The following is a 23,831-nucleotide window of genomic DNA, read 5'->3' on the forward strand; positions in this document are numbered from 1 at the left end:
CCTGAGTTTACTTGTCTGGTGTCGAGAAAGTGAGTAGCTTAGTTTGTGCTTGCTCAAAGTGGAATAGAATGGGATCACTCTTCGTCGGCGGTAGTCGGCTCACTCGGCACCGACCTGAGCACTTTTTTCGCGCCTTTCTCACACAATCGCGCTCTACGCTCTCACTCACTTACCTCTTCTGCTCTATCTATTGTGATCCCAGCTCTCTCTATTGTCTCCATGATCTCATTCTCTGGGGTACTTCGGCGATACCTGTGTCTGACTCCGCACTGTACCCTGTATACAATCAACCTCTGGCGCACTCCAGGGTTTAATCTCCTTCGCCTTTTCTCTGGCCTCTCGTTCTCCTACCATCCACATATTTCATTCACCCGAGTCTTTGTGCAACAGAACACGTCACTCGTGCTCAATCTGCTCGTCTTTAAGCTCGTCTTTGCCAGCGGTGCCTGTCTGCCGCCAGAAACCGAGGTAGAAAACTCAATCCCTCGCCGGAGAAAGATATCATAAACCTGAGCAGCAAAAGAGCAAGCTAGAACAACCCACGACCGATTCAGATCACAAAATCAATGGCTTTGCTCGGAGCTGATAGGAGGTCGGAGGTCTCCGGATCTTGAATGATTTCGCGCGATTGCATTTCCAGCGTGGTGTGTCATGCTACATCGATTCTCTCGAAATCGTGGATTCTTCCCTGATATTTACAGATGCCGTTTGCAACTCGGCAGTCTCCGTAAAAACCACGAACTATCATGTCCCGAATTTGCCTATAGACAAATAAGCAGGATTTAGTGAGCACAAAACCATGCAGACGACGCAGAGAGAGAGGAGGGGAACTGCAAGGTTTCCGACTAGAGGTCTACGGCACCGGGCATTGTCTGCTCCGGATAGCCTATACCTTAATTCGCTGCTTATACTTTCTCTCAATCTCAAACAGACAGATAAGCCTTCAGATTAGAGACAATTACCTAATCATTATGAGCATTTAAAAGATCTATAGCATTCTACGGTATCTTAACGAAGAAAAGAAATGCAACAGCCAGAAGGCATCTACGTATTAAGCCACACCTTCTCCGACTGACAGCACTATAGCATGCACGTAAACCGCAAGCGAGACCTGTTCCTGCATCATGCGAGCCAAGAGGTGGCAGCACAGAAAAAAGAAAACAGCAAAAAAAAAAAAAAAGGTGGGCGCAGCGCGCGCTCGCTCGTTGGGGGGACGCGCAGCCAGAGGAGGGGCCCCAGGTATGGTTGGATTCAGATAACTACTGAAACGGGTAAGCGGGGTGCGTTTTCCGGACCAAACAACGTTTTCCTGGTTATTTATTTTTGTTTGTCGTTTGTTTGGCCCTAAACCTGGGATGGCAGAGCCGGGCCTGCATTAACTTTTTTCCGAGGGGAGCAGGGACGGCTGTCGTTTGGCGGGATTCTTCTCCGTGCTTAGCTCCGTCCGAATGAATCGTGATATGAAGCGGCGGCGGTGGTGGGGGCCACGCGCGGCCTGTTTCTGCTGCACAGAGTTTATCAAGCAAAGATAGAAAGAGCAGAAGGAAAAGGAATGCGGACCTTGGTGATTTTTATTAGTCGCTCGCTCGCTCGTACCGTCTGAGCGCGTTGGATGTATCTCAATCTCTGGAGTCGCGTACTCGCCACGATAAGAAATGCCGTGCTGCTCTACCGTCTGCAGAATGTAGAAACCTCAATAAATGAGTTTTTGTTTGAACGCTCGCCATTCGGTCGCTCGGCGATTGATTACTGCATTCTGAATATTTTCTTTCTCATGATTCAGTTTCTATCTGTGCTCGTCTGAAGCATACACACTCCTGACTTCGGTCTCGGCCGTAAGTCGAATAGATGCAGCATGCGATGTTTTACAAAACTCCGGCGTCCGCACCGGAGCTTCGTCCACAAACACCGTCCCGACACATAGTAATAAACAACCAAACAAAGAAAAAAAGCCTCAGGAAAAATAATCAAAAAATAAATAAACGAGCAGATTCGCTATGAAACAGGCAGAGAATGGCTGCCGCACGGTGACGACCGTTACCTGTCCTCCTGGTGTCTCGGCAATCCATCGGGCCGTCAAGCAGGCTTATAAGCCTCCATCCTCCGATGCTCGGCCGATGGCCTTCTCTGCGACCGATGAGTCGCCGCCGATCAGGGACGTATCGCTGATCGTCCCGTTGTTTGGTCCGGATGAGGGCTGGTTGGGTCTGGTTGGGTCTCGGTCGGGACTGGCTTGGGTTGGTGGTGGTTGGCGTGGTGGTCAGGATGGTCTTTGTATGCTCTTAAGTGGTGCAGCACATGCACAATATGTTTGAGTCGATTGTCATAACAGCCAAAATATCCAAAAATCAGAAAATAAATAAAGTAAATACAAACTGATAAATACAGAGAACTATTTACATCACTGTTGTCACTCAACATCCTTACGAAACCAAAGATATTCATCTTTATTTACTCCAGAGCACGCAAGTCAGCAAAGCACAAAGTTCAGTAATTCTCCAGACATGAAATTCACCAGCATCCTTCTGTTTTTCTTTTTTTCTTTCTTTTTTTTTTAAATAAAACTACACGTATATTTACAATTATTTGATATCTCTATATCTTAAAAATTTCAAAAAATTTGACACCTCAAAATTCCACGTTATGACTTGTAAACGATTCTCATCTCTCTCAACTTGGATTTTATTTCGCAGGTTAGAATCTTGCGGCTCACGTTAGAAACCAACACTTTCAAGATAAAAAAAAAGCTCGTACCTGCAGCTGGAGGTATTCAATCTGCTCCGCTCGACGGCCGATGTTGACCTTTTGTGAAATCCAGCTAATTTTAATGACTCGGTGCTATATGATGGCCGTACTACTACCTCAAGTCCAGCTCTTAAACACTGCATTTACTGCTTTCCTCTACATTTTGTATCTCTAGAAGACCACGATGTATTATCGAGAACATTAACCTACAAACACAAACCACCCCCCCAAAACGAATAATCTGCAACTATATGCGAAAAAGGAGCCGCCCAACATAAACAGAGAATTATAAAAAATACTAGATTACATCGATACAGATTGAAAGAGCAACATTGGTCCACACCCCCAAGCAAAAGGAAAGAAGTAGAATACAGAGATATTGGGAAGAAGGTTTTGATGTGGGGACGGGGGACTATAATATGATACAACACCCCCCGCTCTCTTCTTTCCGCGCCTTCGCAGTCGCGTCTTTCTTCTCCTGCGTGCCCGCGACTGGCCTGCTCGACTGCGCTAACGCTGCCTGGTCCGCCTTCTCCTTGATCGGCGACGGTGTTGTCGACGCTGCCAGGTCTGCCTGTTCAGCTGTGGATATGTTTGGCAACTCTATGTCATCAGACCGTGAAGCCAGGCTCGACGCAGAGGCAGAGACAGGCACTTGGCTGGAGTAGCCGTATTCGTCGCTCGTGGAGGATGTGTATGGGTTTCCGGGGATACCCACCGCGGCCGCCGTCTGCGACGCGAGTTCTTCGCGTGCTCGGCGTTCGTCTTCGCGGGCTTTCTGCTCGAGGATTCGGTTGTCGCGCACCCGCCGCACCATCAGAGAGAAGGTCTCTTCGATGTTGACACTCATCAGCGCACTTGTTTCCATGAATCCTATGAAGAGTTAACGATCTATAACGTATAAATCTTTATGTGAGTTTTGCTTACCACAACCATGCCGACGGGCCCAATTCAGTCCCTGCTGACTAGGAACAGCACGGTATGTCGCCAAATCGCACTTATTCCCCGCAACCAGCTTCACGGGTGGAGTCGTATTAGGCGCATGATTGATCTCTTGCGCGTTCGATATCAGGTCGTCGAATTCTTCGAGCGCCCGCAGCGTCTGCAGATTCGTAATGTCGTAGACTAGCAGATATGCATCTGCGACGTTGCCGGCCTGCCACAGACCGCTTAGCAGGCCTCGGTATTCTTCCTGTCCGGCGGTGTCGATGATGTCGAGTTCGAAGGTTTCGCCGTCTGCGCGCGTTAGCAATAACACAGAGAGAAGGGCTGAATAAGGATAGAGAGCTTACCGACGACGCAGGTGGTCGAGTACGAGTCCTCTGCAGAGAATCAGGTCAATTAATATACAGAGTGCAGACAGTAGAACAACAGACAACGTACCTATAGTGGGGTCGTATTCGTCCATCCATTGACTGCGCACGAGACGCATTGTTATACATGACTTGCCGGTTCCTGAAAGTGACAGGTCGAGGTTAGAGCAGGCACGGGAGAGAGTGCGTACGACAAGGAAAGGAATATACATACCACCCTCGCCGAGGATGACGATTGAGATTCTCTGAGGCCCCTGAGAAGTCGAAGACCTGGTGGGGAAAAGGAGGTGTCAGTGTCAGATAAGATAGGATGAAGATAGGATGGAAGAGGGATTTGCGGGAAGATCGCCGGCGAGAAAGCAGAGAGCAAACCTACATTGTGCGCAGGATGATGGGAGGGTTGCAGAGAGGGTTGCAGAGAGGTCGGAGAGAGGGAAGAGAGATGATCTATGGAGAGATAAACAAGAGACAGAGAATTAGGGGAGACGGAAGTCGGGAGCAGATTGGCGAGGAGTTGTTTATTGAGCCAAGGTAGAGACTATTATGTAAACACGGCCAGTTTAGGAACATGACTTGTCAAGCGAGAGGCGTGCTGGGCCGGTGAGGTGCGGCGAGCAGAAGGGTTTGGAGTGCAGATAAAGAACCGAGTAAACAAACCCACGGCTGCCGCCTCGGTTTGGATCTCGGCTTTGGGCTGCTCTTCGTTACCCGCCGATCATTAGATAACACTGACCACCTGCCGCTGCGTCGATACCCCGGGTTCTCTGGCGGTTGTGTCTGCTGTTTGTTGCTGGTGGTTTGTTTACTGCTCGGGACACTGTGCCGAGACTTGCATGCGCCAGATCTGTTTAGTAAATCCAAACAAGACAGAGAATTGTCGGTATTCAGAATATTATGTATTACATCACGTGCAGTAAGATGACATATAGCTGACATAACACGGAGTGTGCGCGATGCTAGGTTTCGGTTAGGCAAATGCCTCGGGAGCAGGTCGCAGGTCTCTGTGAACCAGTCCGCGAAGTGACTGGAAGTGACTGACAAAGTGAACAAGATGCCGAAGCAGATCAGGCTGTTTCTGTAATTAGCGAGACGCCATTGACCCATCTCATCGCTCGAGGCACGACGGCGATGAGTGACGACATACAGCCGACTCCAGCCAACTCTACGCGATGCTCTCTGATATCAACACCTCTGCACCAGCAGTCCTCGCTCTCAGCCCGTTGATCTCCGTGACTCACTGCTCTACTCTGTGCTCTTGCCCGCAGCATCCAGCCGACTGCCGCCATGGCACCATCTGCTCCTGCGCTGCACCGGACTGACGTAATGCCCTCCCTCCTCAGGCAGGGTCCCAACACCTCCTCCACCTCTTCCCAACGAGTGCCGTCCTGCTCTCTCTCTACTCCCCTCCTCTCCTCTGTCCTGCATTCTCCTACGCATCTAATACAAATACCCCCCTCATACACACCCACTGCACGCACACAATGCTTGAAACACTATAAACACCCCAGGGGCTACTCCGAGCTCACGTGCGCTCACTGACTGCGAGATCAGTCCACTTCTGCCTGCGCCACAGCCACCAGCCCCCGCGCCACAGCCAAATATCAGACCACACCTCTGCTGTCGATTCCCTTTTCATGCGCTGCGTAGAAGGCCACCGTTTGATTCATTCTTCTCCTCCTCTTTCTCTCTTTCTTCCTCTGTTTTTCCTCTGTTCTTTATCTACCTCTATTGTCCTCACCGTGTGGTTAGAAGTACCGCAACAGTAACCGCCCAGGGCTCTGTCGTCTGCCTCACTACCCAACCCCATCACTATGGACGACTTCACCACAATGCCCCTCCAGCCCGCCGGCAACAACGTCCTCTTCGATTTCGCCGACTGCGAGGACTTCCTCGCCAGACTCGAGGCCGAAGACACAACCTCGTCTTCCTACCAGTCCTCGCACCTCTCGCACTCCCTCTCGCCCGAAGAGCTCCTCACTTCCGGCCATGGATCCTCTCCGCTCTCGTCCTTCTCTCCCAACAGCGACGAGCTCGGCGATCCCAATGCCTGGAACAACGACGCCTTTTTCTTCCCGCTCGAGCAAACCGGCATGAACCAGGCCGCTCAGATCCACATCAAGTCCGAGGTCCCGCAAGGAATCGCTCCCAACGACTTCAACACTACCCCATACGCGGCTCCCACCGACTATGCGACCAAACTGTCCCAAGGCCCCGCCTCCTCTGCATCGTCAATGTCCCCCAACTCCCTCTCGCCGACTTCCTCGTCTTCCTCTCAAATGATGACCCCTCCCTACAAAACGTACGGCCAATCACCCCAGGGGTCTACACTGCCGACGCGCAGATGCAATCCCAGGTTCCTTACAACCAGCTACAGCACATGTCGAACGCCCCCGCAGAGGCTATGACCGCAGCGAAGAGCTCTGGAATTGCCACCAAGCGCGGTAGCCAGGCCTCTACCGCTGTTTCTGCTCACAATGCTGTCCGCCGTGGCTCTGCTTCTACTCGCGCCAATCCTCCACAAGAGACTTCCGAGCAAAGCGCAAAGGGAGGCAAGATCACCAAGCCAAAGAAGGTGAGACTATCCTGTATTATTCTCTGCAGATTCTGATCACAGGCTAACTCTATCATTTAATACCTACAGACAGCACACAACATGATCGAGAAGAGATATCGCACAAACATCAACGATAAAATATCCGCTCTTAGAGACTGTGTGCCCGCTCTCCGATGTGCCGTGACTGGCAGTGCTGCGGATGATGATGACGAACTCGATGGCCTCACGCCAGCAAACAAGCTCAACAAGGCCACCATTCTCACAAAGGCTACTGAGTACATCATGCATCTTCAGCAGCGAAACTCCCAACTAATGCGGGAGCTCAAGGAGCTTTCCGACAGCAAATTCTCCAACCAGAACGGCATGATGGCGGCTGGTTCCTCCGCCAACGGCGGCGCGATGATGGGCGGCGTTCCCATGGCTTCGCAGGGTGCCAACGGTGGTATCGGATCTGGTATGTCGATGGGCGGCACTGGACGTAACATGATGGGCAAGTTGATGATGGGCTCGATGGCCGGTATGATGGTTGCAAACTCGTTTAACGACGTCGACGGCCAAGATACCCGTGGACTCGCTGCCATACCTTTCATGATCCGCACTGGGATCAACACTGCCTTGGGACCTCACGCACAAGCTACTTTCGGGCTTCTTCGTGGATTCCTCATTCTCGGCGCTGTCATGTACGTTTTCTACCCGTCACTATTCGAAGACAACTCGAGCAACAAGGGTCTCAAGAACCAGCCTGCTGTGTTTGCCGCGCAGCCTCTTTCTGTCAGCAGTCCTCTCGAAGTTCGCCAACGCGCCTGGCTGACTGCCATCCGGACGGTCAACGTACCACCTCGGGTGGCGCCTCTGGAGTTTGCTGCGGTGATGAAGAAGATCTTCAAGCTTGCTCTGCGGCGGGTAGTTGGATTCGATGGCTACCGTTTGCTTGTGGGCACCACGGAGGAAGAAGACCAGGTCCGCATTGCTGCCTGGCGAACGGCGATCGAAGCTCAGCTAGGCGGTGGTGACGCCGAGTGCTCTCATGTTCGTCTTTTGATCACTCTGCTGGCAAGTTTCTTGATTCGCGCTACTCCTGTTCGCCTGATGCTCCAAGCACTGCATCTCAAGGTCCTTCTTCACGACTATCCGTTCTTGCAAGGCGTCTCTGATAGATGCCAGCGTGCGCTATGGGAGGAAGCCCGTGAGCTGCAGCGTCAGCAGCAAGAATCTGGCGAGGTCACGGACGGAGAGAAGACTCCTGAGCACCTCGTCAATCTTCTTGAGTGCGATGACATCTTCGACAGAGACACGGTTACTCTTGCCTACAACCTTGCCTGGAACAATCCCTGCCACAAGGGTCTTTCCGTGTGTTACCGCGATGACGGTGTGTCGTCCATGGTTGACGACTCATCCCTTCAGAGCCCGCTCGACGCTCTGGCGGCTTGGTACTCGTGCCGCAAGCTCCGGAGCGTCCTGGTCGAAGCTCTCGACGATGTCCCGGATGCAGCGGTGCTTGCTACTAGCGTCAAGGTTGCGCCTCCCAACTCGATCGTCCACCGACGAGCGCTTATTGCGCGGTCTGTGCTGCTGGGTGACATTTGCCCCGAGTACACTCGCGAGATGATGGAGGCCGTTCGCGAGGATCTGAAGGTTACCAAGAAGTCGCCGGGTGCGCCAGTGCGCTCGATGCCAGTGACACAGAGCAAGGTGGTTACTCCTCAGTTTGTTGAACAGCAGCAGGAGCCGGGCAACATGTCGGCGATTGCATCATCATCAGAAGATGAGGAGGAAGATGCCGACTCGAGCGATGAAGAAGTTGACGATGACGTTGAGATTGACACGATCTCAGCTTCGATCTCTGTTACTTCGTCTGAGGATGCCGACGCCAGCCCTGCGACTGGAACAGGAGAGAGCGTTTCACGAATGCTGTCGTCTCCCGATATTCGCGTGGCAGTCCGATGCGCCTTGATCCAGACCGTCCTACCCTCGCGTCCGTACGTGGCCGAGAAGCTGTACTCATCCCTCAAAGTCTACGACGCCAGCGAACTTGGTCTTCTGGGCTTCGTCGCTGTTCTGACCACAGTTCGCAAGATGCAGCGCCGCCGCCCGGTCGAGAAATCGAGCGAAGCGCTGATTGGCCAAGCGCGGATCTGGATCGGCGGCGACGAAGGCGAGTCGGTTGGTATCCCGACCGAGACCCGTCGTGAGCTGGTGAAGGAGTGCGTCAAGATGGGTCTGCGGTTAGGCGGCTACGCGGACGCGATCGAAGGCGAAGACGAAGATGAAGGGTATGCTACCGGCGAGTAATAGTTGGGTTTGTGAATATTGCTTGTCGTTTCGTTTTCGAACGGAAAAAGGGGTGTAAGATGAGCGAAATCTGAGAGTTGGGAAGTACCAAGGTGTTATATAATTTTGCTTTTTCAAGTGTATTTGTTTCTGTTTTCTCTTGCGAGTGGTCGCTTTCTATACATAAAAGATCTATTTTGTGCACGTTCTAATGACAACGCTCTAATCTTCTACTTAACAATCATCGTAGGAACCGCCGCACGGTGAGCGGAGCGGCGATGAGCTGATCTGATTCATTACATAACATATTACATACCACTGGGCAAGGGCTATTTCTGCTCAGTAGGGTTAAGCCCTAACCAAAGTGTGACTGCTAAACACAAGCAAGCAGCGAGCGAGGACTGCGGCGTAAGTCCCAACACGACCCACACACAGCGAGCGCAGTCCGTCGCCTTCAGTTACACTCCCGAGCGCCAGCAGAATTTCCCTTCACGAAACTCCTCAGCAAACGGCATATAATCAGCAATGGGTCACAGGTTAGTCTTTCGCATTCAGATATATGGCGACGATACTGTCAGACGTTGTCCTCGTTCGGTTGTCTCTTGGTCTGGCGGTGTGTTGAAGGGCGGAGACGTAGGATTATGGGATCGAACGGGGGCAACAGTTTCAACGTCGTCATTTTTTCTTTTCGAGGTGGGAAAGTACTGACGTTTATCATTGTATAGCCACGGTTACCGATCGGGAACGCGCTATGCGTTCGCCCGCGACTACAAGAAGAAGGGAATCATTCCGTAAGTCAAATTTGCTGAGCTGGTTTTGGTGTGAGGATATCTTGAGAGACTGCTCTGTTGCTACGTTGGATGGATGGATGGGTGGATCAAAGGGGATATGAAGAACTACTGAATGAGAGGATTAAGAAGAACGGACATGTTGAAGAGTAGTGGTAGAGCAGAGCAGTTGCGAAAGATATCTGGTCGCACTCACAAGAACGCAGTACTAACATGAAGATAGCATGAACATCTACCTTCGCACTTACAAGGTTGGTGACATTGTCGACATCAAGGCCAACGGTGCTGTCCAGAAGGGTATGCCCCACAAGTACTACCACGGCAAGACCGGTATCGTCTACAACGTGACCAAGTCCTCCGTCGGTGTCATCATCTACAAGATCGTCGGCAACCGCTACCTCGAGAAGCGTGTCAACCTCCGCATCGAGCACGTCAAGCACTCCAAGTGCCGTGAGAACTTCGTCAAGCGTGTCAAGGAGAACGCTGAGCGGAAACGGGAGGCCAAGACGAAGGGAGAGCCCGTCTTCCTCAAGAGACAGCCCGTCCAGCCCAGAGGTGCCCACACCGTCTCCACTGCTGGCAACGAGCCCGTCACTCTTGCTCCTATCGCCTACGAGACTTACATTTAAATTCGTGTATATTTTCTTTGTGTATCTTGTTCTATTAGCAAATCGGTGTGTACGGAAAATATAAACAAAAGTTTCATATAATCAATCTGTGATCTCATTATCGTGTCTATATCTCTAAACCAACATTCTCTTCCTTCTGAACCACCTTGCTACTTTTCTCTGAGGCTGCTTTGAGACTATTGCGATGCCCTGTTGTAGAAGACTTCACCCCAGAAGTCAACCCCAACTGCAACCTAAACAACTTAACCGTCACCATCGCCAACACCCTGTAGTACACTGCCGTGACGATGAGCATCCCGAGGTAAAACCCCTTGTTAATCCGCATATGGTAGGCATCAATCACCTGGTCGCCCGTCGCGAGCGGACACACGCCGTCGACCTTCAAGGCGTCCGAGCACGTGAACGTGCGTCCCGCAAACGCGTAGTTGAACAACGCTTTCGAGCCGTACATGAGCGGGTTTATATAACTGAAGCCTTTCAAGAACCCCATCATGTTGTACGACATAAGTCCGCTCATCAGCGTGCCGACCGATAAAGCGACGGAGATCATGTTGACTGCGAAGCCGGGGTGGTGGAAGACGGTGCTGAACGCGATACCGATCGATTCGCCGCAGTTGACGATTACGAAGCAGAAGATCGCGGAGGAGAAGTACATGCCTACTGTGCGATTGATTCCCGTGACGAGGACCATCAGGCACGAGAAAATGAGCGAGTTGACGATCTCGAACGGGACCTCGAACAGCGCGTACGCGACAAGGAAGCACAGCACGCCGTACACGCCGTCGTCGTGCTCGCGATAAAACAAGTCCCGCTGGGCGGGGTACGTCGCGATATTACACAGCATGCCGACGAAGTACATTGCGCTGAACTGCTGCACGACGCCGACCCGGTTCTGGATGCTGATGTAGTCGGACTTGATCGGCGAGAAAAAGAGCGCCATGAGGATTCCGAACCCGACAACTTGTCCGAACCGGCCGATCAGGATCGCCGGGTTACGCATGAAATCGAGCGTCGTGCGGTGGCAGAGCACCGGGAACGTCCGCGCAAAGGAGGCGGATTGTCGACCGAGCGACCCGAGATCTTGGCCGCCGTCGTATCCTTTGACCAGCCGGACAGAAGACGACCGGCCCACGATCGACTTCTCCTGATTCTCTTGCCGTCGTCGAGCAAATTCAGACAGCAGAGCATCAACACGCTCCCGCGTCTCGGCCTCGCTGACCGGATCCTGCAGATTAACAGAAATCATATCAAGAATATGATCCGCCGGGTTCGTCAGCGGCGGACACGGATACCCGCACCCCGCGAAATAGTCCAGCAACTCGTCCCCTCCCGGGCCAGAGTACGCGACCCTGCCGCCTTTCGCGAGCAACAGCACGTTGTGGAAGAACGAGTACAGATCCGATCGCGGCTGGTGGATCGTGCAGACGATCGTGCGTCCCTCGTCCGCGAGCGCTTTCAGGACCGTCAGTATCGACGCGGCTGTAAAACTATCGAGTCCGGACGTGGGCTCGTCTAGAAGCAAGACTTTCGGCTCGTTCAGGAGCTGCACGCTGATCGACACCCGTCGCTTTTCTCCTCCTGAAATACCCTTGATGAACTCGCTGCCAATCAACGTGTCTGCACACTCAGCAAGACCCATTTTGTTAATCACCTCGGCAACCCGCGCGCGTCTTTGCGCTTTCGTCAACGTCGGCGGAAGACGCAGGTCGGCAGCGAAATTCAGCGTCTCCCGCACGGTCAGCGTAGGCAGCAGCCCGTCATCGTCCTGCGTCACGTACGAGCAAATCGCTTTCAGTACAGCAGGCGACGGCGACTGGCCGTTTAGCAGAACGGCGCCGGACGCAATGTACCGAGAAAGAAGCGAGGAATTGAGTCTCAAGGCAACGAAATTTAACAGTGAACTTTTCCCGGACCCCGATGGGCCCAGGATGGCGTTTATACTGCCCGGCTGGAACTGCGCAGAGATACCTCGCAGAATATCGATCCGCTTTTTCTTCAACCGTGCACTATATTTCTCAATCGACAGATGCAAATCCTCAACGTCGACCGTCAACCGATCACTTTCGGGCACGGGTTCGACGACCGTCAACGTAGCATCCGCCTTCGCGACCGACGATTCTTTCGCCGTCTTGCTCGCCGCGACCGACACATCGACAGGCTTGAAATACAGCATCGCCGCCGCGCCGAGGTATGTCGCTAGACAGAGACACAGCACAGCAACTAGCGGAACGCCGATCCAGCCAGGTTTGATACCTAGCGAGGTTAGCTGGTAGTCGCCGGTATAGGACGCGCAGGCTGATGTGCTTGCGTCTCCGTACGGGCAGTCTCCGAAGAAGTCGTAGAAGATTGTGGCACACATCGCACTAAACCCATAAAACTAATAACAAGAGTCAGATCCACGACAGATCAAACTGCACTGAAAAACGAAAGCTTACCTGGTAACACACCCACTTGATCCACCTCACGTATACCGGCATACTGTGGGTCTGCAAGAAATATCCACACGACATAGTCTGCGCGGTCGAGAACGAGTTTCCGACTAAGACCGCAATCGAATAATCTCTCGAGACCGAGACCGCGAAGGTCGCCATCGTAATACTCGCATAATGCTGAAGAATTACACAGGTAAAGTACAGGAAGAACCGCTTGGGTTCGGCTGGGAAGCCCGTCATGAAGTACATAATCACAGAGTATATGAGCGGGACCGGCACGTCTTCGAGAAAAAGTCTTGCCATCCGGCGTGAGATCAGGAAGCCAGAGATTGAAATCATACCCTCGTTGCGTTCGCGGTCGTAGACTTTAATGTCAACCGAGGAGAGGCGGTAGGTTTCGTACATGAGAATCAGGTAGCCCTGCGTCGCGATCGAGGTGTAGACCGCCCCGATCTGGGACTTGATACCGGTCGTACTGCTATCGAGACTGTAGAAAATCCAACCGCAGATGATTCCATTGAAAACCGCTTCGATTAACGAGCCCACGAGACCCATGTGATCGCGAACCGTAATCAAGACCGTCCGTTTGGTCAATACCGTGATCTCCCTGAGGAAAGGCGCATGCACATCCGTCAAATTCGGCGGCGCAGGAACGAGCTCGACGGGCTTGAAATTCTCTGTTCGCCGCCACGCCGCAACCAAACTCTCTATACGCGTATCCGACTCCAGCCTTGCCTCTGGCGACCGAGTGTCGTGCGCGGCAATGTCGATTAACAGATCGGCAGGGTTCATCAGTTCTGAGAAAGTAAAACCCAGGTTCTCAAAGTATCCCAGCGATGGCTTGACTGGACCGCAGTATACGGGTTGACCCATTGAAAGAAGCGTGATTGAGTCGAATAGAAAGAAGATGTCTGCGCGCGGTTGGTGGATTGAGGTGATTAGCGTGCGTCCTTTCCTAGCTAGCTTCTTCAGAGTCTGAACTAGTAAGAGCGCTGAGTAGGCATCCAAGCCAGTTGTAGGCTCGTCAAGAAACAAAACAGAGGGATTTGAGAGCAGCTGAATGCCTATGCTGAGTCGCCGCTTCTCGCCCCCGGAAAGTCCCTTGTGCGCGCCATCGCCGACGATGGTATCGGCGCACTCCTTCAAGCCTAATTCCAAGATGACTTCCTGAACAAGTTTATGCCGCTCTTCTTTTGTAGTGGTTGAGGGTAGTCTGAGATCGGCAGAGTACATGAGCGTTTCCCGCGCAGTGAGCATTGGAAGGAGGATGTCCTGCTGGAGGACGTAGGCGTGTCTGATTTTGTGAAGATCGGGCTGTCGGTTGAACGTGACCTGGCCCTCGACCTTGAGCTTTGAAGATTTCATTCGGTGTGCCATGACGTTCAGAAGTGAAGTCTGTATAATCTGTCAGTGTCCAATTCAACTCACATTGGGAAATAGAGTGCTCGACTGTACCTTGCCTGAACCACTACCACCTATAATCGCCATCACGGTGCCTGCAGGAACGTCAACCGAGACGTTATCAAGAATCTTTTTCGGCGGCGTCGGTGCCATAGTCTTCTTCAACCCCAGGGTCTGTAGCAATGGTTTTGACTGTGATATAGTTACAGTCAACCCCCGGACTGCCAAATCCACGCGGTCGACTTCGTTGAAAGATAACTGAGGTCCGCGGGCGGCGAAGGCGACGCGGTCGCTGTTCGCGTCGCTGACTGCGTATTTGGCTGCTTGGTCGTTGACATCGTCGGTTGCGACATACTCGAGCGAGCTGCTGGTTTTGGGGGGAATGTAGCTGCTATCTTCGTCCATCATCTCGGTGGGGAGGAGCAGTGCAGGGCGGAAGGAGAGGACGCTTAGCTAGTAGTAGCAGGCTTGCGTCGACTTCAAAGCACACGGACAGAGCCCCCGGGTGCATGCTACTCCAGCAGACTAAAGAATTGAGGAAGAAGAAGAGCCCCGAGCCGGTGGTGAACTGTTCGCGGGGCGGTTGATTGTCTCTGCTGGTTCGAGGCGTCTTGTTTCAATTCCAAATACGAGAAATACGAAGAGTATTAAACTTTGATTGATTAACCGACCACGTGATCTTCCGAGCCCTTGCTGATGCCGACGCCGCTGCTTCGTGTCTTTGCTCTTTGTTCTGTTGCTGTTGCTTCATCTGCGCAGCTGTTTCTGCTTTCTGTATTGATGTTGTATTAATGCTTTCTGTTTAGATACTAATTGTATCAGGAACAAGCATTCGGACAACGACCAGCTGTTCACTCCTTGTTCGTCCTCAACAACAACGACCGGCACCATGCTGCTCATACCCCACAGATATCCTCTGTTCTGCTGTCTATAAAACCTCCGTCTTCTGCTTTCTTTCACTTCTCCCATCTATTGACTTCTGTTTCAATACTGTTTTTCATCATGCTTTCCCAGAAAAAATCAATTGAGGCTCTCGCTCGATACCTCAGATCCCAGGCGCCCTCGCCGCCCTCACCGCGTTCGCCTCCTTCGCCTCCTTCTGCGCCATCGCCGCCCTCGCCGCCCTCTCTGAAGCCCAAACCAGCACCCATCGACACCGTCGACGGTCTCGACTGCTCTTTCGGAGGCAGCTACCACCACGAAGGTCCCTTCGAAGCCACCCTTGCCTACCGCAACAGCAACACCCGGTATCCGCCCCTCGTCGCCGCCGGCCCGATCGATCTCTCCGAAATCCTCCACGAATGCACGAACCGCGACCCGGCCTTTGGTCTTATCCGTGTCCGCCCCTCAGACGAAGGGTATGAAGACAACGACACCATGTCGGAGCTCAAGAGCTTCCAGCACCCGTCTGTACTTGGCTGCTGGCCCGGCGAGGAATTCGCCTCGGCTGGTTGTATCCTTACCAGCCAGATCACCGGCGATGACTCTGATTCTGAGTCCGACGATGACGAGCAGCCACTCCTTCCATCGACCCCGTTCTCGCTACGCAGCAGCATATCAGGGCGTTTTTACAAATACTTTTACCGCTGCAGAACGTCAGTCAGGATTATGCGCCGTCGCGCAAGAGTTTGCTGCTCGCGGTATCGTGGCCGTCACCACCATTCTCGTCTGTGGTGATCTGTAATCTCGGGCAGGTCACTTGCCCCTCACGCTCTTTATAGTTGTCTGGTGTTGGCGTATATCTTTTGTATTCTATTGTGATCTTTACTATCTAATCATACTATCTTTTATCCCAAACAATCAATCGTAATTAGTTGTAAATAATCCCACACGCTGTGCTGTAGTCAAATGTAATCACAAAGGGCCTCGTACAGCAATGCGGCATCGGCCTCGCGCTGGCTGCTGCTTTGGGATTCCGTGCCAACTGCTTCTGATCTGATCTGAGCCAGCAAGAATTCATCATCGTGAACTGTTTGATCAGTGGAATCTGGTGAGTCTGTTTGTTTTCTATGTGTGCAGGTGTTGGGATTGCGTCTGGGGCGAGGTGAAGGGACGGTGGCTAACATGGCAGTAGCAGAGTCCAATCTACATCTCTACTCTCTCGACGTGCGATTATCAATTCATCAGTCTCTGGTGACAATCTCTCAGATCTGACATTGAATACCGACAATTCCCAATCAACACAATGGCAGACGACGCGGATGATGCCGCTCGGCAGGAGAAGCTAGCCGCCGCTCGCAAGCGTGTATGTCTCCTCCCTACCACTCGAGCTCTTCCTCTAACCACCACTGACGTCTTTTTTCTACATTACATCTAGTTTGAGGAATTAAAAAAGAAACAGGACAAGAAACCAAAAAAGAAAGCCGCGGGAAAAAAAGGCAAGGCTGCAGCCTCGGCCTCCACTTCGGCCACTGAACCCGCCGCAGAAGGCGACGACGAGCCGGCTGCTGCTGCTGGTGAGGATACGCCTGAGCGGACTGAGAGCCCTGCGACCGTTCCTGCTGGGACTGAGACGCCTCCGCCGCCAGAGTCGCAGGCTGGGGAGGAGGAAGGGGAGGAAGAGAACGCGGTTGAGGTTGCTGATGCTGCTGCTGATGATGTTGCTGCTCTTACCATAGATGACGACAAGGAGGAGGACGAGAAAGAGAAAGAGAAAGAAGAGAAAGAGGAAGTGAAAGCGACAGAGAAAGAATCATCACTGTCGTCACCTACACCAGAAGAGCTACGCGCGCACCTGAACGCGCTTGAGCTAGAAAACGCAGCACTGAAAGACTCGCTCGCGACCGCGAACGCAAAGATCCAGCTCGACGCAACCACCATCGCCGCCCTGCAATCCGAGAAATCACAGTCCTCGTCACCGACTCCGTCGTCGCAGCAGCATTCACCAGAGTACTACCGCAATTTGGAGGAAAAATTTTCGCGCGAGGCGCAGGAGCGATATCTGCTCGAGCGGGACTACGCGGCGCTGAAACGGACGTACGACAAGCTCGTGTCTTCACACAACGCTGTCTTGCACGAACTAGAGACCCTCAAACTTCGGTTCTCTGCCGAGGAGAAACGGCGACAAATTCCAGACGCAGCCGCCGCCGCCGAGGCTGCATCCGCCGACGCAGCCGCCTCGCCTGCAAAGAGCGCGCCGATGTCGCCTACCTCGAGCAGCAAGACTGTGCCGGACATCAACGCTCGCTTGCAGGCCGGCAAATCGTCGTTCTTCCGCACCGCGCAGGGTCTCTCGGCCGCTGTGGTCAAAGGCGTGACGGGCGGCGCCAACGCCGTGATCTCCGAAGGTCCGGGGTACGTGCAACGCCAGCTGAGCAGCCCTGGCGCGCACCGAACAAACTCGTCGACATCGTACACGGACGTCGAGTTGTACGGCGACGATGCGGTGCCGGAGGAGTTTGAGGGGGATAGCGAGGCTGCGTATCTGCGGGAGCTGGAGCGGTCGAAGAAGGCGGCGGAGGAAGCGAGCGCGCGACAGGAGTGGATCAAGAGCGAGATGGATAAGTGGAAGGGATACCGGATCGATCTTGAGAAGGAGGGGGGATCTGGCGCCGGACATGGCGAGATTTTCGTTGTGTGATGACTATTGCTGCAATAGTCTTGGTTTTATAGAAGCAAGTTTTATGATTACCATCCATTTTATTAACGCAATGCACATTGAACTATAAACCATACCGACATTTTGACATTTCAACATTTTCAAACACCTAATAACCAACAAAACTAAAAAACAAGTAAAGAGATAATGCCGGCCCGCGGCGGAATGCTTTTTCTTGAAGTAATGCTCTACTCAACATCCTGACCAGCAGGAATCAAATAGTACTAGAGCAAGACTACCAATGACAGATCCCGCCCGTCTCATCATCCACGCTCCACTGGCCCGCCAACCCAACGACCTTATCGCCCTCGTCGACAAGATGCTCGCCCAACCCCATCGCGTCGCGCATCTTGCGTCTGACGACGAACGCGTCATCGCGCAACAACCGCGCGGCCCAGGAGCCCGCTGCGGGCGCGCCGGTCTCGTCGCGCGCTTGCTTGAGGAAGGGAAGGAGCGCGGTGCCGCCTGTTCCGCGGGCTGCTTTCTTTTCGGTGAGGATGACGTTCGCGAGGCCGCTTTTGTTTGTTTGTTGGTGTTGTTGCTGGTGCTGGTGTTGGTGTTGTAGTTGTTGTTGCTTTAGTTGGAGTTGCTTTGCAGACGCGCTGGGTTGTGATTTTGCCTGGACGATGATGTAACGCGACACGATCTGGATATGTTTATCCCTGAATGCGCGGAGGACGGCCAAGCACGCGTCGTAAGCAAGAGTGAGGGCCGAATTTGACTGCTTGTGGGCGTGCACGTAGTCCTTGATGTTTGCGCACAGCTCAAGGTGTTCGAGGAAGCGGCGGTGCGGACCGGGCATGTATGCTCTCATGTCGTGGATGAAGTTGTTGCTGGGCGGAGCCGCCGAGGTGGGGGATTGCGAGCGCGAAGAAGGGGAGGAGGAGGCGTCGGAGGTGGGCCGGTGCTGGACGCCGAGGGCGATGTCGAGGGCTTGGATGAGACTGCTTTGCGCGTTCGATCCGCCAGAGTATTGCCGGTATCCGGGCTCGTTGCCGTACTTCACCCCATGTGGCAGACCTGCCTCTGCCATGTTTCTCGAGCCGGCGAGGAAAGGGCGCACACGGTAATAGAAGGTGTGGGGATCGCACTGCTCGGGAAGGCGGGCGAGGATCGGGATCAGGCTGTCGATGGACTCTGCGAGGAGCTGGAGGGCGACGACGGCGTCGTGCGGGGAGTCGTCGCGGCAGGCGCGCATGGCGGCGAGGAGGTAGCGGATGCAGGCGGCGCCGCGGATTTCGATGACGGTCGAGACGAGGAAGAACCAGGACTCGTCGGTGGAGCCGGTGAAGGTGTGGAGGGTCGCGAGGGAAGAGAGGTCGAGGGATGCGGGGTCGTGCGGGTGGTCGGGGGTAGGCAGGAATATGGGCCGGTGGTTCCAGAGACAGAGGCCGGCGTAGGTGGCGAGCGGAGGGACTTCGAGGGCGTCGGCGAGGGCGATGAGGGGCTCGGCGAGTTGGGGAGGAAGGTGGTCGCATGCCGAGGGCCCGGCCCAGATGTAGGCGTGGGCGATGAAGCCGAGGATGGAGTAGGCGCGGCGGCGCTCTGGGGTCGAGCGCAGACGGTCGACGGAGAGCAGCGGGAAGGCGGGAGAGTCGACGACGGGGCGGATCTGGCGGGCCATGATGAGGAAGTGGACGTTTGAGGCGACGGCTTCCCAGGGCGAGTAGTAGGGATCCGGGATGCGGGCGAGGGGGAGGGTGGAGGGCACGAAGCCGGTGGAGAGGGAGATGTCGTAGTCCTCGGGGGATGGTATGGGGAGTTGCATGGTGAGAATACAAGATAGAGATAGAAGATACAACAAGAAGAACAACAACAACAACAGCAACAAGATATATCCCAAATATAAGAAGAAGAAGAGAAATATGACGAGGATCAAAGCTTCGCCCGTTCGTCCCGCCAATTGCCCGTCGCCCTCCGCAGGTCCGGTTGCTGACTCGGAGATGCCACCGAACAACGACCAAATGTGCTGCTTCTCTGCTTCCACTTGGTAATTTTGTATTTACTCTACTTTTGCTCTTTATATTCTCTATCTATTCTCTATATCCTCTTCTTACTCTCTCTTTCTTCTCCCTCGGTCGGTCTTTTGGTAAAATGTTTTCTTTATTCATATTCCCGAACCAGCCAACCGGGACGCACGGTCCATTGTCAAACCAGAGAACCACTCTCCGGTTTGAAACCGCCTCCTCCCCGGCCAGCCCAGTCCAGTCCAGATGGGCAGCCAGACGGGGATTAACGGCTATATCGTGTTCTCTTGAGTTACTATCTGTGCTTAGAGGGGAGGGTCGGAGCAGCGGAGAACAAAGAGGAAATGAAAATGAGCTGACCGGCTATATTCATTCTCATTCCTGATTCAGTGGAGTCATCCTCGCTCGTTGCTCTCCTGCCTTAAGCGACCATGACCACCTGCAGTACTCCTCGCTGCAAGAACTGTTGGCCAAGAGTCCCTGCTGACCTGCGATGACACCACTTCCGGCGTAGCTGTTTACCTTCTCTCTTTCTCTTCTCTTCTCTTCTCTCCTCCTCAACAAACAGTCGTAACTACATCACATCACACCCATAACCCACATCATCTTCATTTCACTCATCTTCATTTCAAGGTTACGCTAATCCCCTGTGGCGCAACGCCAACTGCAATTCTTTCAACCGGCTTCTACTTCAGATTCATCTCCCGCAAGATTCCCAGATTTCCTCCCTCTCCACCTTCTTCCTCCTTCCATTCTCCTTTTTTTTTTTCTTGGTGCGCTGCTGTGGCACAAGCACTAACACAGGCGTCGTACATTAAAACTTAATTGAACCTCCGCTGACTAATACTAATAACGCACCCACCCACGAACCTGGACCCCGTCCATGCCTAGAATTGTTATTGAGTCCATATAACCTATCTGAGCAGAAAACCCTACAGCAATTCTGTACTCTTAAGCTGGACAGGCTCTGCTAGCACGCCATTCTATAGCATATTTATCATGACCAGCATTATACATACTATCTGCCCATTACAAATTATCCACGCATCACAATCCTGCACTCAACTTGGTTGTCTTCAGTCTTCTGCTTCTGTCTTCAGTTCTGCTTCTGTCTCTGTCTCTGTCTCTGTCTCTACCTGCGCTTGCTTGCTGATCCATGGCTTTATGCCACCCTCTCCTTCTTCACTCTTCCTCATCAAACCATCTTCTACTTCCCGCTCTTACTCTACTCTACTCTACACTCTCGTATCTCCGCGGACATACCACCCTCGCGCGAGCCGCACCCGCACTTATCGCGTCCCTCAACGACCGCCAATCACCCTGAACGCCCGCCAACCGGCTGTCTCTACCTCCACCGTCTATATCCTTCCCCGCACTCTCTTCCCACCTCATCTATATAACCACCTCGACTCATCCCTTCTCCTCATCTCTCCTCATCTCTCCCCATCACAATGGCTCCAGTCCTCCTCTACGGCACCTCCCTCTTCGGCGACGTCCTCCGTCTCCCCGACGCCCCCCTCGCGCAACCCTTCCTCGACCTCCTCTCCGCGAACGGCATCAAACACCTCGACACCGCATACGGCTACCCCACCAGCGAAGACGCCACAAAGTCCGAGGCCGTCATCGGCGCCCTCAAAGCCGGCCCGGTGCAGGGGTTTACGATCGACACAAAAGTCCGCTCAGACGTCCCCGGAAGCCACGCCTATGACGAACTCATCAAGACCGCGGTCGAGCAGCCTAAGCGCTTGGCGGTCGACCAGATCAATATCCTCTACCTGCACGCGCCCGACCGATCTGTTCCGTTTGAGGAAACACACCGGGCGATGGACGAATTGTACAAAAAAGGCGTGTACAAGTACTTTGGGCTCTCAAACTACACGGCCGACGAGGTCAAGGTGTTTATCGAAAACTCCAAAAAGCACGGCTGGATCAAACCGACTTACTTCCAGGGCCTCTACAACATGATTGCCCGTAAACCCGAGAAGGCTCTCTTCCCACTGCTCAAAGAGAACGGCATTGCCTTCTACGCCTACTCGTATGCCTCTTCTCTACTTCCATTCTCTACTTACCGTCCACAATCTAACACTATCTAGACCCGTCGCCGGCGGCTTCTTCTCCAACATCAAGCGCGGCGAAAAGCCCCCCGAGGGCGGCCGCTTCGACCCCAACGCCCCCTACGGCAAGCTCTGGCAATCCTTCTTTTACAAAGATACGTTGTTCGCTGCCAAAGACCGCGTCGCCGAGCTCTCGGCCAAGCACGGCATCTCCGGCAACGCGATCGCGCTGCGCTGGCTTGTGCATCATTCTGAGCTCGCGAAGTTTGATGAGCGCAATGGGGTTATTCTTGGAGGGAGTAAGTTGTCGCAGTTGGAGGAGAATATCAAGCACGCGGTTGATGGGCCGTTGCCGGATGAGATTGTAGAGGAGATTGAAAAGATTTGGTCGTTGGTTGCAGAGGAGGATGAGCCTACCTACAACTTCTAATGCTCTGTCTTCATATCCTCAGTATCTTAAAAAGAATATGATCACCTTCAGTATAAAAACAGTAGAAGATTATCAACAGGTCTCAATTAACGTTATCTGACAATCAAATACCCAGACCCTTAACGCGTGAACAATGCTTTTGTCAATCCCTGAATCGAAGATCTTCCTTTCTCCACTCTGCCTCCTTCTTTCTCTCTTCTCTGAAATAAAACATGGCGGTGGTTATCAAAACTGACGATCATGCTGAGAGTAAACAGCACCAGACACCACCAGCAACCCCGACTCAAATCGCAGTCCTAACTCCAGCGCGAAAACTCCACGACGCGTCGTCGTCCCTTGTCGTGCCTGCCAGCCACCAACTCACCATCCCTAACAAGAGCAGCATCAACAACAGCAGCAGCAGCAGAAAACGACGACGTCGACGACATCAACTCCGGCGTTTGAGGAGGAAACAGCAGCTAGCAGTTGAATCCGCGGATACAAAGTACCCCTCGCCGCCTTTATCTCAAGATACTCCTGCCAGCCCCGATTCGTCGCCGCCTCGCGAGATATCAGAGGAGAAACGAGAAGAAGTAGAGGAAGAGAGACAAGAAGAAGAAGAGGAGGAGGAGGAGGAGGAGGAGGAAGAAGGAGAAGAATGCTTGAAAGAAGAGGTTAGCAGTGCGCTGGTTGTAATGCAGGAAGATTCCGCATCTCTTCGCACACCAGACGACAACCCCACCACTCACGACCTCGCGACCACCACCGTCGCAGCTCACCAAACCCCACCACCCGCCCTCTTCCCCCGCCTCCCCCTCCACCTCGCCCGCGAAGACGACACCCTCGACAAAGCCTGCGTCGACAACCTCGTCGACCGCATGCACCACTACAAAGACAAATGCCTGTCTCTAATGCAACACCTCGGCACCTACGAACTCGGCGCCTCGATCCTCGAGCACGAGCGCCAGCGCGCAGTGCAACACCTCGACGCGCTCAAATCCACGCACGAAGCAGCGCTCGCCTCCCTCCGCGCGTCCAAAGACGCTCAAATCGCACAACTAGAGCAGACAAACTCCAGGCTAACCGAACACCTCGCCCTCGCCGAACGCGAAGTCACGACATACATCCTCGAGCGCGACCGGCTGTACCAGACCGTCAAGCACGTGCGCGATCTGGGTAATAAACGCCAGACGCAGATCGAGAAGGAGAAAGTGCGTGCGCGGGCAGAGCGCACGCTCGAGCTGGTTGAGCGCGAGCGGTGCGCGGACGCGGCGAGCTCGCTTGATGCTAGGAAACGCAAGCATAACGCGATGCTGCTCGCGCTGCAGCCGTCGACGTCAGATACAGAGGCGGATAAGATCAAGGAGCTCAAGGCGAGACTTGCAGAGGCGAATTTGAAAGCTCAGGAGTTGACGGCCGAGGTTGCTCGGCTTGAGAGCGAGAAGCAGAGCTGTCTCGAGGCGGCGGATGATAACCGTGAACTCCTGCAGACCGCGGAGGAGGAGATTGAGCAGCTTAGAAGGCAGAATAAGAGGTTGAAAGTCAGGGTTTTGCAGTTTGTGAGAAGCAGCAGCCAGGATCAACAAGCAGAGTCGGAATAGATATTACTTCAATACACATGTAATCTTGTCAAAAGAAGAAAACCAGTTTCTTTATTCAAACCACAACAA

The 23,831-nt window shown here is 53.4% G+C and overlaps 9 protein-coding genes across 9 annotated transcripts; 5 read left to right on the plus strand and 4 right to left on the minus strand.

The window, feature by feature from the left end:
• Positions 1-3,520: 3,520 nt before the first annotated feature.
• On the minus strand, positions 3,521-4,201 carry BZA70DRAFT_228091 (P-loop containing nucleoside triphosphate hydrolase protein; the record flags this gene model as incomplete). The annotated part of the gene is made up of 4 exons (XM_064910227.1): positions 3,521-3,618; positions 3,673-3,981; positions 4,038-4,067; positions 4,129-4,201. Coding segments are annotated over 4 exons (510 nt in total), but the record flags the coding sequence as incomplete, so codon positions are not given.
• A 130-nt stretch (positions 4,202-4,331) lies between these two features.
• On the minus strand, positions 4,332-5,252 carry BZA70DRAFT_56844 (uncharacterized protein). The gene has a single exon (XM_064915216.1). The coding sequence runs from the start codon at positions 5,160-5,162 to the stop codon at positions 4,635-4,637; it is 528 nt and encodes a 175-aa protein (XP_064771639.1). The 5' UTR covers positions 5,163-5,252; the 3' UTR covers positions 4,332-4,634.
• A 971-nt stretch (positions 5,253-6,223) lies between these two features.
• Positions 6,224-9,124, plus strand: BZA70DRAFT_56883 (uncharacterized protein). Its single transcript, XM_064915217.1, has 2 exons — positions 6,224-6,630; positions 6,700-9,124. The coding sequence occupies exons 1-2, from the start codon at positions 6,400-6,402 to the stop codon at positions 8,902-8,904; spliced, it is 2,436 nt and encodes an 811-aa protein (XP_064771640.1). The 5' UTR covers positions 6,224-6,399; the 3' UTR covers positions 8,905-9,124.
• A 191-nt stretch (positions 9,125-9,315) lies between these two features.
• BZA70DRAFT_274206 (putative 60s ribosomal protein L21-a) lies at positions 9,316-10,386 on the plus strand. The gene is made up of 3 exons (XM_064911942.1): positions 9,316-9,419; positions 9,609-9,674; positions 9,895-10,386. Exons 1-3 carry the CDS (start codon positions 9,409-9,411, stop codon positions 10,298-10,300), a joined length of 483 nt encoding a protein of 160 aa, XP_064771641.1. The 5' UTR covers positions 9,316-9,408; the 3' UTR covers positions 10,301-10,386.
• BZA70DRAFT_274208 (ABC efflux transporter) lies at positions 10,387-14,719 on the minus strand. Its single transcript, XM_064911943.1, has 3 exons — positions 14,188-14,719; positions 12,736-14,127; positions 10,387-12,677 (listed from the first exon to the last, which is right to left on the minus strand). The coding sequence occupies exons 1-3, from the start codon at positions 14,539-14,541 to the stop codon at positions 10,407-10,409; spliced, it is 4,017 nt and encodes a 1,338-aa protein (XP_064771642.1). The 5' UTR covers positions 14,542-14,719; the 3' UTR covers positions 10,387-10,406.
• Positions 14,720-14,874: 155 nt separating this feature from the next.
• On the plus strand, positions 14,875-15,932 carry BZA70DRAFT_274209 (uncharacterized protein). Its single transcript, XM_064911944.1, has one exon. The coding sequence runs from the start codon at positions 15,136-15,138 to the stop codon at positions 15,808-15,810; it is 675 nt and encodes a 224-aa protein (XP_064771643.1). The 5' UTR covers positions 14,875-15,135; the 3' UTR covers positions 15,811-15,932.
• Positions 15,933-17,766: 1,834 nt separating this feature from the next.
• On the minus strand, positions 17,767-19,619 carry BZA70DRAFT_274213 (Indoleamine 2,3-dioxygenase). The gene has a single exon (XM_064911945.1). It carries the CDS (start codon positions 19,497-19,499, stop codon positions 17,967-17,969), a length of 1,533 nt encoding a protein of 510 aa, XP_064771644.1. The 5' UTR covers positions 19,500-19,619; the 3' UTR covers positions 17,767-17,966.
• A 1,530-nt stretch (positions 19,620-21,149) lies between these two features.
• Positions 21,150-22,182, plus strand: BZA70DRAFT_265873 (aflatoxin B1 aldehyde reductase member 2; the record flags this gene model as incomplete). The annotated part of the gene is made up of 2 exons (XM_064910988.1): positions 21,150-21,733; positions 21,792-22,182. 2 exons carry the CDS (start codon positions 21,150-21,152, stop codon positions 22,180-22,182), a joined length of 975 nt encoding a protein of 324 aa, XP_064771645.1.
• A 212-nt stretch (positions 22,183-22,394) lies between these two features.
• BZA70DRAFT_265874 (uncharacterized protein) lies at positions 22,395-23,762 on the plus strand (the record flags this gene model as incomplete). The annotated part of the gene is made up of 1 exon (XM_064910989.1): positions 22,395-23,762. The coding sequence occupies one exon, from the start codon at positions 22,395-22,397 to the stop codon at positions 23,760-23,762; it is 1,368 nt and encodes a 455-aa protein (XP_064771646.1).
• Positions 23,763-23,831: the final 69 nt, after the last annotated feature.

Source organism: Myxozyma melibiosi (assembly GCF_037950935.1).
Source record: "Myxozyma melibiosi strain Phaff 52-87 chromosome Unknown BZA70scaffold_1, whole genome shotgun sequence".
Lineage (NCBI taxonomy): Eukaryota > Fungi > Ascomycota > Lipomycetes > Lipomycetales > Lipomycetaceae > Myxozyma > Myxozyma melibiosi.

Coding starts and splice junctions, on each gene's coding strand:
- BZA70DRAFT_56844 (XM_064915216.1), bottom strand. CDS start 5,162: ATGGGTCAATGGCGTCTCGCTAATTACAGAAACAGCCTGATCTGCTTC.
- BZA70DRAFT_56883 (XM_064915217.1), top strand. CDS start 6,400: ATGCAATCCCAGGTTCCTTACAACCAGCTACAGCACATGTCGAACGCC. Junction 6,631..6,699: donor AGATCACCAAGCCAAAGAAG/GTGAGACTATCC, acceptor TAATACCTACAG/ACAGCACACAACATGATCGA.
- BZA70DRAFT_274206 (XM_064911942.1), top strand. Junction 9,675..9,894: donor AAGAAGAAGGGAATCATTCC/GTAAGTCAAATT, acceptor ACATGAAGATAG/CATGAACATCTACCTTCGCA.
- BZA70DRAFT_274208 (XM_064911943.1), bottom strand. CDS start 14,541: ATGATGGACGAAGATAGCAGCTACATTCCCCCCAAAACCAGCAGCTCG. Junction 14,128..14,187: donor GTGGTAGTGGTTCAGGCAAG/GTACAGTCGAGC, acceptor CAGATTATACAG/ACTTCACTTCTGAACGTCAT. Junction 12,678..12,735: donor TCAAGTGGGTGTGTTACCAG/GTAAGCTTTCGT, acceptor TCTTGTTATTAG/TTTTATGGGTTTAGTGCGAT.
- BZA70DRAFT_274209 (XM_064911944.1), top strand. CDS start 15,136: ATGCTTTCCCAGAAAAAATCAATTGAGGCTCTCGCTCGATACCTCAGA.
- BZA70DRAFT_274213 (XM_064911945.1), bottom strand. CDS start 19,499: ATGCAACTCCCCATACCATCCCCCGAGGACTACGACATCTCCCTCTCC.